The 12,236-nt window shown below is 44.3% G+C and overlaps 1 protein-coding gene across 2 annotated transcripts in view; it reads left to right on the top strand.

Annotated features, from left to right (window-relative positions):
• The first annotated feature begins 4,993 nt into the window (after window positions 1–4,993).
• IFNGR1 (interferon gamma receptor 1) overlaps window positions 4,994–12,236 on the top strand; it is a 30,392-nt gene continuing 23,149 nt past the window's right edge. The window contains exon 1 of one of the 2 annotated variants that reach the window (XR_008465348.1): window positions 4,994–5,215. Coding sequence is in view for 1 of the 2 variants with exons in the window: in XM_054194897.1 (XP_054050872.1) it covers window positions 5,131–5,215 (85 nt within the window). In the remaining variant the exon portion in view is untranslated. The remainder of the gene's footprint in view (window positions 5,216–12,236) is intronic. The other variant, XM_054194897.1, reaches the window with a different exon arrangement.

The raw sequence follows: 12,236 nt of genomic DNA on the forward strand, positions 1-12,236 counted from the left end.
AATAACAGCAAGTTTCCGAACACAATAAATTATTGTATAGAATAAAGACCAAGTGTTTGTTCTGGATTCAGGTCATGTGCCAGTTTCCTGACCCACCACTAATTTATCAAATGTGCTGTAGTTCTTTTTTAACAGCAGAAGCCTAAAACCAACAAATTATATCTAACAAAGGGTTAAGGTAAAAAAGCATTGTTGCTACATTTGGAAAGATGCTGCAAATGTTAAATATTCTTCCTTTTTTTCTCATAAAATATCTTATTTTGTATTACACGTATTGTTGAAAGTATCTGTGTCCATCCTCAGACCTCCTCATTATTTATAATTCCATTCTGCTTTTGAATAGTCCCCGCATAGAGTTACAAGAAACAACACTTAATTTGGATTGCATTGATTAATGCTTATCCTGACTATACATGATGGTTCTGCTATGAATTTTTAATCACTAGGCATCATGCAGAATTTCAGTATCTCCTATTGTGATACTTTGTTCATGCCATTAAAATGCTTTTTAGAAATTCATAACATTCAACAAAACAGGCAATTTCCATTCTTTAGTTTGTCCCCAGTAGTCTGTCAAACAAGTGTGGTCTGTGTAAGATTGATTTGCATAATAGAATAATTATATGTCTTTAAAGGCACTATATGCAGTATCTCTAAAACATAGCTAATGTTTGGCAATTATTTTACATGGCATGTTCCCCATCAGACAGAGACATTGGATTACTGAAGGCAGCCGAAGGACCCAACATTTTTTCTTCTGAGATTAATGTGCTGCTTCTGATTAATGTGCTAGCCTGTTTTATGAGGCGGAACTCTTTATCAGAAGACATTTTTGCACCCAGATTAATGGCACTGTTTTCCAGAAAGTTATAGAGGATACAATCTCTCTGGTCTACAATTGAACTTTTACGAGGTCTAAGCCAGATGTTAACATACAGAAGTTCACAAAGGCATTGCACAGAGCTTTTGTCTGCACCATGATTTTGTTTATCGTGCTTTTCTTTCCCGTGCTCAGGGAAGGAAACACTTAGATATCCCTTCCTTACCTCTTAACCAAAAGAGTAGACTAATCTCATTTCTGTAACAGTGCTATTTTTGCCAAGCAAAATGGTTAGCCTTTTACTCAGACCTGTATCTGGGGATGTGACCAGCAACTACACTAACACACAGTAAGGGGTTGCACTATAACTTCATGTATAATGCACAGAAGACTACAGTATTAGGAGAAAAAAACACACAAACCAAACAGAAAAAAAACCCCACAAAACAAACCACCCATGTCCCAAATGCAGTAATTGTCTCTAGCTTTTTCTTTTCTTAAGGGTTTCAGAATGTTCAAATATATTTAAGAAAGTAAGAAGCTCCTGGTTTTCCTTCTTTTACCTCATTCAAAGCTCCAACTAAACTTAGGCCCTCTCCTTTTACTGATGAAGGTTAATGACTCTCCGTCCCAAACCATCAGGGACCTCTCCGAGCCTGAAAGCGGACGAGCTGTCATGCAGAAGCTGGTCTGCATTACTGTCCATTACGCTAGCTTTATCTCAGGATGCATATCAAGTCACACATGCATTAGACAAACACAAGTAACAGAGCATGAGAGGTCATCTGCCAACATGGCAGCTACAGCAGGTGTCACACTGAAAACACTGCAGCTTTTTAGAGACTTGATCATAATCTCACAATCCCATCTTCTTCATCTATCCTTGCTACCACTCTGTTTTCTTTTACCTTACGATTCAGGCAGGTACCTTCCTCAGGCTCAAATAAACCTGTTGTCTTTGATTTGGTGGTCAGCTTCTAAGCAGTGTTTACTGCTGCTGCTGCTCTACTGGAGAGGTCACCACCCGAGTCAGCTGCTGCTAGACCAGTAACAGCATTTGGTGATACCATGATTTCCATGGGGCATTTTTATCTATTTCCTTCAGGTTTCAGTGCAAGAGTAATTACAGGATACACAGCATGCACATTCAAAAGAGTTTCAGTCCTAGGATATAGGTAATTTCCTGGGTAGTGGACCATTTACTTTCATTTTGGGAACAAGTGATAGAAGTCTCTGATAAGAGCACAGCTTAGACTGCTTCAGGTCTCCTTGCGTCAGTTCTCTGATACCTGGAACCGTGGATTTGGAAAGAATGGCTAACTGAGGAGAATCAAAATGGGCAAAAATTTGAAATGACTTCTAGAGAGTTAGGAGCGACACTCCTGAAAGACCAAAATGTATTTTTAACCTAAGTCTGTATGAGAAGATCACTGAACTTCCTGACAGATTCAAGGGAGGTATAGAAGCTAAATGATCACTAATGAGCACTGTTTTTAATTTTTGGGGGCAGTGGTGAACACAGCTGGTGCTTTTAATCGCTGGGGGAAAGCTCTGTTTAGAGATAACTTCTTTGTGTCTGTGATTTCTCTTTATAATAGCATTTGAAGAAAAGGTGGCACTACCTTTGAAACATGCCTTTCCTAAGAGTGTTCTTACACAGCCTCATACAGGCTCCAAACTCCTTCCCGCACTGATACTGTATCTACCTTAGTTTCTTGGTCAGTATTTCAAAGCCAAAACTCTGAAGGTCTGGAACATAGACTGGTTTGTGAGAAAGCATGTAGGAAACTGCAGTGACTGCCATGATGAATCAGAGGAGTAGGCATTTCAGCCAAGTTGAAGATCCTGTACCTATTTCTGCAAGGACAGCAAAACCCCAAGGAGTGCTACTGCACATGCACATGAACTCTGGCATAAGAACTCTGTGACACAAGGAACTGACAGCTAAAAAACAAACAAGCAAACAAACAAGCAAGCAAAAGGCTGCGGAAACTTGTCCCACAATGTGAGAAGTTGTTTATCTTGTCAAGAGCTTTCTCACAGAGAGGCATGTGACCACCACTTGGGCTGAGCATGAAAGTGAGTGCAAAGGAGGAAGTCACAAAATAGTTCACATGACAATGGCCAATTTTTTTGTTTTCTTTTACGACGTGTAACAATTCAAGACAAGGAAAAATTTTAGTAAGTTTTGGTAGGGAGGGACTCTGCTGGCTGCACAGTGAGAGCAGCCCCTGCCAGAAGCTGTCTACACGGGTTCTGGTGGCACACGCAGAAGGTGTGCCGGGGACAGCTCTCATAACTGAAATTACATTTCATTAATTTCTCTGTAGAGAGCTGACTTAACTTTTATTCTTTGTTTTCACCTTTCATAATCTTCCGTCAACTCTGTACAGTATTGTCATAAAAAACCTCTTACCTTCCTAAGCTCTGCTGATGTCACATCTACCTAAGGCACACTGTCAGCCCTTGATATGACTGTCAGAATATCTAACCTCTATCCAGGGCTGGTGATTCCTTGTTTTTGCTTACTTTTGTGTAAAATACCATTTCAACCTTAGAATCATAGAATCATGTAGGTTGGAAAAGACCCTTAAGATCATGAAATCCAAATGTTAACATAATACTGCCAAGTTCACCACTAAACTATGTCCCTCAGCACCACATCTGCACGTCTTTTAAATACCTGCAGGGATGGTCACTCAACCACTTCCCTGGGCAGCCTGTTCCAGTGCTTGACAACCCTTTTGGTGAAGAAATTTTCCCTAATATCCAATCTAAACCTCCCCTGGTGCAACTTGAGGCCGTTTCCTCTCATCCTACCATTATGTGCTAGAAAAAGCATTATATGTTAAAAAATATTATGAAAGCATGCCACCATTCAGGAAGTTAAAATCCACATGCCAGTGAGCAGCCAATATTTCAATCAAGACAGTTATGTACTTGTTGGTTGTGAGGCTCATGACTGCGCTCTCATGAAGCACAAAGGTCAGCCTCTGAATGTAGTGTTGCTACATAACGTAAGCATTGCTTCACGATCCATTTTCGTCAGCCTTAGTGCAGCTGGGAGGAGATGTTGGCTCTCTAACCCATGCTGACACTACACCCCACAGCACCACCTCATCATCTGTGGGGACACCATTTCTGAGACCATACCAGTGGGGTGTTTTCTTCAGCATCCAGCGCTGGCTTGCAATCTCCCCTCTCCTCGCTCACTCATTCCCTCCTGTGCAGCAGATCATGCTGTCTCCTCGGTTTTGCAAATGCAAATGGCAGGTAGCAAGAAAAGCAATTCCTCCACACCATTCTCCAGGAAGCGGGACCAAGTTTGGGACAGGAAATAAAGGCAAGGGAGCAGTTTAAATTACTTTTCCAAGCGAGGCAAGACAAAGGGGAAGCATAATGTCTCTGGCAAGTAGCTCTGTTTCTTCCTTTCTGTCTCTTTGAAAGCCTGGGAAGAAGCGTGGGTGTGCAGCATCCCTCAAGCTGCCTCCACTTTAGGTCTGGAAAAACAGTTATTTGCAGAATCTCTGACACGAGCTTAAAAGGCTGCTATATCCTCCTTACAGCTGGGGAGGTTTCTTCTGGATCTTTCTCATCTGGCGCATGGTGGCCTCAAGGTTGAATGGTTAAGGTGCAGAATTATCTGGCATTGGGACTCTGGGTGGGAGACGTTGGAGCAGGAGGGCAGAAAAAGCTGCCGTCTCCATTGTGCTTGGCAGCACTTCATGATATTTTTTTTTTTACAGTGCGTATACATTCAGGTTACCTGCAAGAAAGAATAAAATCAATCTCTCAGTATAAATTAGGAGCCCTCTACATGTGTGAATTCAAAGTACTGTTTCTGAAATACTCCACAAGATGAACGCTTTGCGTTTTTTAAGAAATGAGGGGAGAGCAGAAGGCCCAAAACGTCAAGGAGGAGGACGATGCTTTTTCAGCGGCTGGGGCTGGCAGGCTATCACTCCGTATCGGCACTTAAAACAAAAACAGAACACAAAATTAACAGAGCCAGGGGATCGCGCAGGCGAACATCCCCACGGCCACCGCCCGGCCCCTCAGGCCTCCGCTCCCCCCCCCGCCCCGGCCGCCCGGCAGTGACCCGCCGGGCTTCCTCCCGACCCGACACCGCCCGCCCGTCCGTCCTCCCTGCCGGGGGCGGGACCCGCCAGCTCCTTCCCGGCCGTGGCCGCCGAGAGCGCAGCGCGCAGGCGCCGGAGCTGAGGCGAGGCGAGGCGAGCGGAGCGGAGCGCGGTGGGGGAGTACGAGCCGGGGCGGTTCCACCTCCCCCCCCCCAACCGCCGCCGGGCGCCATGCAGGTGCTTCGGGCCCTCCTGACCTTTGCCGTGGTGGCAGCCGGCCGGAGCGAGGCCTCCCGCGGGGAGCAGCCGCCCGCAGGTAACGGGACGGGGGGATGGGACGGGACGGGACGGGCAGGGTGGGCGGGCGGGCAGGCTTGAGGGGGGGGCGGCGGGCCCGGAACTGTCGGAGGCTCCTGGAGCCGTTCGTGACCGGGAGCCGCCGTGGGGCCCCCGGCGCCGCGTCCTTGCCGCCGCCCTCCCCGCCGGGAGATGGAGGGGAAGCGGCGGGTCCCACTTTGCCGGCTGGGGAGCGAGAAGCGGCCGGCCGGCGGGCAGAGAACCGCGTCCCGCTTTGTTCAGCCTCCCCCCGTCCGCCGGGGGCTGTGCGGGGCTGCCCCGCCGGGGCGAGCCGGTGCCGGCAGAGCTGCCTCTCGGCTCTCGGAGTCAAGCCTTGCCCTGGAAGCGACTTACTGACATGCAAATCAGTTCTGGTGACACAGCGCCGTCGGCGCGTGTGGGAGCGTCTCTCTGCTGACGGGTGATTGTTACGGGTGTAACCCCTGATGTTACCGCACCTGTAATTAATGGTGACCGTCCTTTACGGTAAGGTGGCTATATCAGCCACAGAATCATGGAATCGTGTAGGTTGGAAGAGACCTTTAAGATCAAGTCTAACCGTTAACCCCGTGCTGCCAAGTTACCACTGAACCATGTCCCTCAGCATCACATCTACATGTCTTTTGAATATCTCCGGGGATGGCGACTCTGCCGCTTCACTGGGCAGCCTGTTCCAATGCTTGATAACCCTTTCAGTGAAGAAATTTTTCCTAATATCCAATCTAAACCTCGGGCGTTTGTGCATTTTGTCACGTAAAGCGAGATCAGGGGTGGGCCTAGAACAGGCCTGCCTCACTGTGCCTTATAAATGTGTTTGTCAGAAAAAGCAGAGAAACTGGGAATTTCACAGCAAAGAAGGAGAGCGCGCGACCAGGCAGTCCAAACAAGGCACCGGGATCATGACCTTGACCAAGGTGTGGGGGCACCTTTCAGCCGAGCGCTGGTGGGGAGGAGGGGTGGCCTGCCGGCAAAGAACAGAGTTTTGGCTCTGTTTGGGCAGAGTCATTGCAAGTAAATCATGAAAGAAGTACTCAAGTTTGGTTTACAAGTTTCACTTCAGACTGGAACAGCTTATTGAAACCTGAGGCTGCTGTCTAATTGCTCGGGTCAAAAGAGAATGTGTGTTTTGTTTTTAACAATATTGTGAGCTTGATGAAAGGGCTTGAAATAGGAAGTATGTCCACACATTACGTAAATGTAGCAGTACTCTCCTGGGCTTTGCCCACAAAGCAAGATCCATTTACCTAAAATGCTGCTTGCAGTTGGTGACAGAAACACTGTTTATGTCTCCAGGCTCCTTGGATTCTGCAGCTGCATAGTGCGGTTTCAGTGGGACTTCATGCAGTTTAGATCCATCCCCAGGTGGAATGACTGAACTCAGTTGCCCTTGGGGATGGGCCACACCACTTGGAAGTTTGGAAGACTGTTTAGGTTTACCTGGTGTGGACTAGGAACAGTAAAAATGGTAATCTGCGTGCTGACTTGTCCCTTGGTAGTTTACAACTGGAGTGTCCAGTTTGTTTGACTTGGTGGGTCAGGGAAGCTCCTTTTTTTTTACATTTTAGCTGTAAGGAGGATTGGTATGTTAAATACTGTCTTTCAAGGTTTGACTTCACCCCTTCTAAGGGCATGCTTTTATTGCTAATAAAATATGCTACTTTTACATTGTATTTAGCAATTTTAAGGTAAAAATACAATACCGGTAAATCACTTGTTGTAAAAAAAACCTGCTGTAATTCAGCCAAGACCAGCAGAACAGTTAGCTCCGTGTAAGACTACAGTGCAGTGGTGTAGCTGATGTGCCAAGCTGCCTAGAAGCAAAAAGCTCATTTCTCTGCATGTGAGTGCAGCAAACCCTCAGGTGAAAGGAGCGGAATATACTTCTGAGTTAGGTCTCTGGAGACATTCAGAACCTGCCTGGATGCGTTCCTGTGCAACCTGCTCTAGGTGACCCTGCTCTGACAGGGGGGTTGGACTAGATGATCCCCAGAGGTCCCTTCCAACCCTTACAAGTCTGTGATTCTGTGCTTTGAAAACAAAAGCAGAGCTTTCCTGGTGACTTGCACTCGGGTTGGCCGCAGCCTCTATAACCGTACCCTTCAGAGGCTTCATCATTTAAGCAAAACCCTAGATTTTTAGTGAACAAAAACATGATGAAGGGAATTCTAATAGATATTGATGTGTATTAGCTGAATGAAAATGCTGGTTGTATCTGTAGTGACAGACTAATACCATGTCCTTACTTCATTATTACATTGGTGGAAGCAGACGTGCTGGCTTACAGTGGAAGGATGAAAGTAGAAGGGGAATTCTGAAGCATGTTTATAATGCTTTCCTTTGCAATGATACATTGATTATTTTTTTTTCTTAAGTCTTAGTAGGGTTTTCAGCATGCCAGTGTACATACCTCAAGGCCCACTGTGTAATGAGGAAATACCTGATCATCTTCGCTAGTAGGACACAGTTTTCCTTAGAAGAGCCAGACAACCGAACAACAGTTGTCTGGATAGCTGAACACCCCCTATGTTTCCTGCAGCTGGGTGTGTATCGTGTCTGCATAGGTGGGCCTGTGACTCATCAAACGAACTGGGCACTTGCTGATGGGAACTCTCAGTCTGTGTTTAAGTATCCTGGAAGAGGAGCTCCCTAGTCAAGATTATCGTAGTAGAAGATTTGGAGGCACTGACAGTAGTTCATGTGCTTCTTGCACATTGAAAGCCAGATTTCCAAGGAGATGTGTGTACTTCATTTTTGCAGCTGACTTTCTGTTGTGTGTGATGATCTTGGTAGTCTTGATTTGTTCTTTTGTGGTTCAGATTATTGGCAGTCATAGCAGTTGTCTGTCCAGCTGCAAAGAAAAATGAATTGCTGATGATAGAAAGTGTTGTATTTAGATATCGTCTATTATAATGACTTCTCAGCTATAACAAAAGGGAAGAATGGTCATAAAATAGATAACACAATATTTAGTTTCTGTTGTTACAGCAGTTCTTAAAATGTCTATCTTGTCCAACTTACTGTATTTTTCTGAAGATGATGATCTAGGTCTGCCACTCCTTATTACAGCGTACCACCTTGTGGAGATTTTTATCATAAATGATTTTAAAAGCTCCATGGAACAATGTCAAAACTGTGAGCCCTAAGAAAGTAAAAACCTGTTGTAAATAGAAGCTGTAAAAATGCACTAAATACTGTGTATAGTGTTTATTCCTGATTCCTGTGAAATAATTTAAGTTCATTTCACTAAATATTTAAAAAATTAATGGTTTTAAATTTTACCCCTGGTTTATGTACTTCCTTCATTTGTAAATTGAGTGCAGTTTCCTTTTTGAATGTAGGATCTTTTGAGAACTTCTGGTAGAACATTCTGCATGGAGTTGCTGTTACATGCACTAATTTAAGCTTGTTTTTAATAACTTTGTTAAGGAAGTACCATCGAGCTATAGGAGCAGCATTACAAGAAACATGCATGTCCTGGGTTTCTTTTGGAGGGATGAATGAAAGCAGCTAAAGGCAAGCACATGCAAACCCTTCCACGTACGCTATGTGGCTGCTGTCACTTAGAAGAAGGCCGGGCGGTTAGCAGGAACAAACTTCTTAAGCACCTTGCTGCTTGGTGTTTGCCGGTTTGTCGAGCTCCCTGCTGAAGCCAGCCTCCCCTCCAGCAGTCTGGCAAGAGCAGGAACTGGGCTGTTTGTCTTTATTGCCTGGCCTGCCAGGAGCGCAGGGTAGAGACGGATGGATTCTAAGCTGGGTGTGCTGCCCCGAAGGGGAATGCGGCAGTGGACGGAGCCCTCTCTCTGGCAGTCACTTCCCATTTCTCCCCGTGGCACATGCTCGGTGCTCTTGAAGCCTGTGCTGAATGCCGACCCCTTCCTGCTGAAATTCTGTCCTGCAGTTCCTCTAGCTCTCTTCTAGCTCCCAGGTGCCTGTACACTGCTTTAATACAGGCTGATTTTGTTTGATTCAGAACAGATTGAAGTAAGGCTCTAAATGATTAAAAAGGACCATTCTAGAAGGAAATGCAGCTTTTCAGGACCAGATTAAATTCTTTTTATGTGCTATTTTTCACCCTTAGCACAGACTTATTACTCTCTGCATCCATTTTTCAGGGTATTGGCTGCCTTTTTGCCGCCTTTATTTTTTTTCTTTTTTCTTTGTTTTTCCATTCTGCAGAGTCCTGCGGAAGCATTCTCAAGTAGTGCAGATTTATCTGATCTTTTTTTCCCGTGTCTCCCAGTGGTGGTGAAAGCTAAGGAGCATCACTTTTTTACGTTTGTGAAGTCACCAAAGCTGCTACCCTTCCTGGGTGCAGTTAAAGTGGATACATGAGCTCAGAGGGAGCACAGGGCTGGTGTAAGGAAGGCACACCATTTTCCCAGTCAGGGTCCCAGAAGGGACTGATCTATTAGCATTGTATCTGTCTGTCTTTTAACAGGCTAAATGACGAGTTACGCACTTGGCATGAATCCACAGCAAAGTTCAAACTGTCGTCCCTCTTGGCCTATTGAAATGGCTTAAAACTGTTTTCCTATGATGTGTCACGTAGGGATTATAAGGATTTGTTTGTTTTTCATGGAAATCCAGAAAAGCAGTAGACTTTTAAAAGATGTTTTTACTTGGTTGGGTTTTTTTTTTCACAGTTTGCCTTTTTAAGCTTTCAACCTGTATTTCAGTGCCTAAATGATGTTTAATAGGCACATGCAAATTGAGTGAACTCTGTGGTTCTTTAAGCCATTGGTGCCTCAGATAGCTGTGCCATAGAGTCTGCATTGTGGACTCATCAGGCCCTGTTTTGTTATAGTATTGCACTTCCAGTTAAATTGCGCTTCCGTGAACAGTCTCTGTGTGTACAGTAATGCTTTGTGGCCTCTGCCAGAATGAGAGAAGGAACTGTGGTGTTGCACAAGATATAAACATCAGTATGCAGGCTGTCTCATTTTTATGTCTCTGAAATGTCCCGTTCTCCAGTTCATTGATTTAAGTTTTGCTGTTGGACAACGCATTGCTGAGGCTCAATGAACAGGCAGGGCATCAACATATATTAAAAAAACAACCAAGTCCTTCTGTATATGCTTTAAAAATAGATTTTATTGAATATATAGCTGCTCCAAGCTTGTGTTTCACAAGTGCTTTCCATAGGTAGTATTGTTCAGGAGCATTTACATAGTGAACAACATAGTCTAATTTCAACCAGTATACAAATCTTTCTCAGTTTGCGTGTGTCTGACCCTGCTGAGATTGTGGAAGATGTGCAGTGGGGTGTTTTTGACCTGGGGAAGTGAATGTACAAAACAAGACAAGTTAGACTTGTCTTGTAGGTACAAGCAAGCATTTTCTGGTTTGATGGATGCTTTTGAAGCAGAACTGTATCATACATTGTGTGCAACTAGTGGATTATTTCTGTGAGTTATCTTCCTTACTCTTAGAAGATGCAACTAGGTGCAGTTGTTCTGTTACTTTGAAAAAAACACCCTTATTTCTTATCAGCCTGAAACCAAGCAGCAGATATTTGCAGTAAAAAAAAGTGTCTTTTGGTGACATTTGGTTTTTAATTTCCTCCCACGTGTATTTCCTTCCTGTCTGCTATGCAAGTTTGCTGGAGATGTGAATGTTTCCAAAGCTTAAATACATTTGTTAAGGTAATTGCACATTGAGAACATATTTGATTATAGATATACATACACACCACACTAGTCGCACCTGCTGTGGTCTTAGCCACCAGTATGGGAGCTATAGTTGGTCTGGATTGTTTGTATTTGACCAAATAACTCAGAAATGTGAATATTTATGTATGTTGGTTACAAACCCGTGCAGGCATGAGTCTGCTGAGATAAACTGTGCAGTTGCATTACCATGTCTGTTCTCTATTAAATGCTTAACTTCTAGGTCCCCTGTGGTCATGCTTGTGTTTGCTTTTACCCCTACCTTACTCCTACCTTTGCTTTCCAACATTCCAGTTCTTTATCCTCAAAATCATTAGCATGCTTAATTTCCTCTGGCACTCTTAAAAAAAGTTAAACCTGACTGGCCTACCTTTGTCTTTTATTCCTTTATTCTGTGGACGTAGAACTGCTGTCTAAAGTTCCTCTTATGTTGTTCCACAACACACATACACAGTTCAATTCCTGTGGAAAAAATTGTTCTTGCTGATATCTCTGTTGCCTTTCTGGCAGCCAGGATTGCAGCCTGACAAGGCAGGGTGAACGGAGCAAACTGCAGATGGAAATCACTGCATTTGAACTGGAGGCGAACTAGAACTTGATAAAGTCCTGTATCGTACATCACGACATGATTTGCTGATCAATTTTCTTCTCACTTTTTCCACGCTTAGTTTCTCACTGTTAGAATTTGCACCTTGAGTGTTGCTGCATTTATGTTTATTATAAATTAGAAGGTTTATGTTTAAAATTGCAGCACTAGCCACTATCATCTTCCTCCAGTTGTGCCTGCTGAACAATGCAGAACAGGGTATAACATGTTTAAAAAATGAATGCTTCATTATGGGTTAAGTAAAACAGCATTCACATACAGTATTACGGCATTTTAACTGGCAAGATGCAGAACTAACATCTGTGAAGATCAGATGTTAGCACTTTGAAAATCTGCAATTTTCTCTGCGGTCTGTAGTCTTGATGCTGGAATGAATTGAGGCTGGGGTGTCTCAAGGCTCTGTCTCTGCGCTGTCTGGAGGAGAAACCATTAGAAGTCAGATAGACAGCCTGAGTCAAGGGGCTGCGAGCTGGACAATTAAGACCATTTGATTGATTGGGGAGGGGCATGCAGGGGACATAACAAACCTGAAAAAAAGGGACTAGAATTGTCTGACCAAGGCATTAAAAGTAAACTTTCCATGGGTGATTGCAAGCTAATCTATTTTCCGTGCCCGTTTTGAGGACCTTTGGTCTGAACTGTTGCAATGCTGAGCACTCGCTTCTGCATCTTAAGCTGCTGTCACTTGCGCTAAGTTTCTGTGTATTATTACTAAATGACCGGAAGAG

This window comes from Rissa tridactyla, chromosome 3 (assembly GCF_028500815.1).
Source record: "Rissa tridactyla isolate bRisTri1 chromosome 3, bRisTri1.patW.cur.20221130, whole genome shotgun sequence".
Lineage (NCBI taxonomy): Eukaryota > Metazoa > Chordata > Aves > Charadriiformes > Laridae > Rissa > Rissa tridactyla.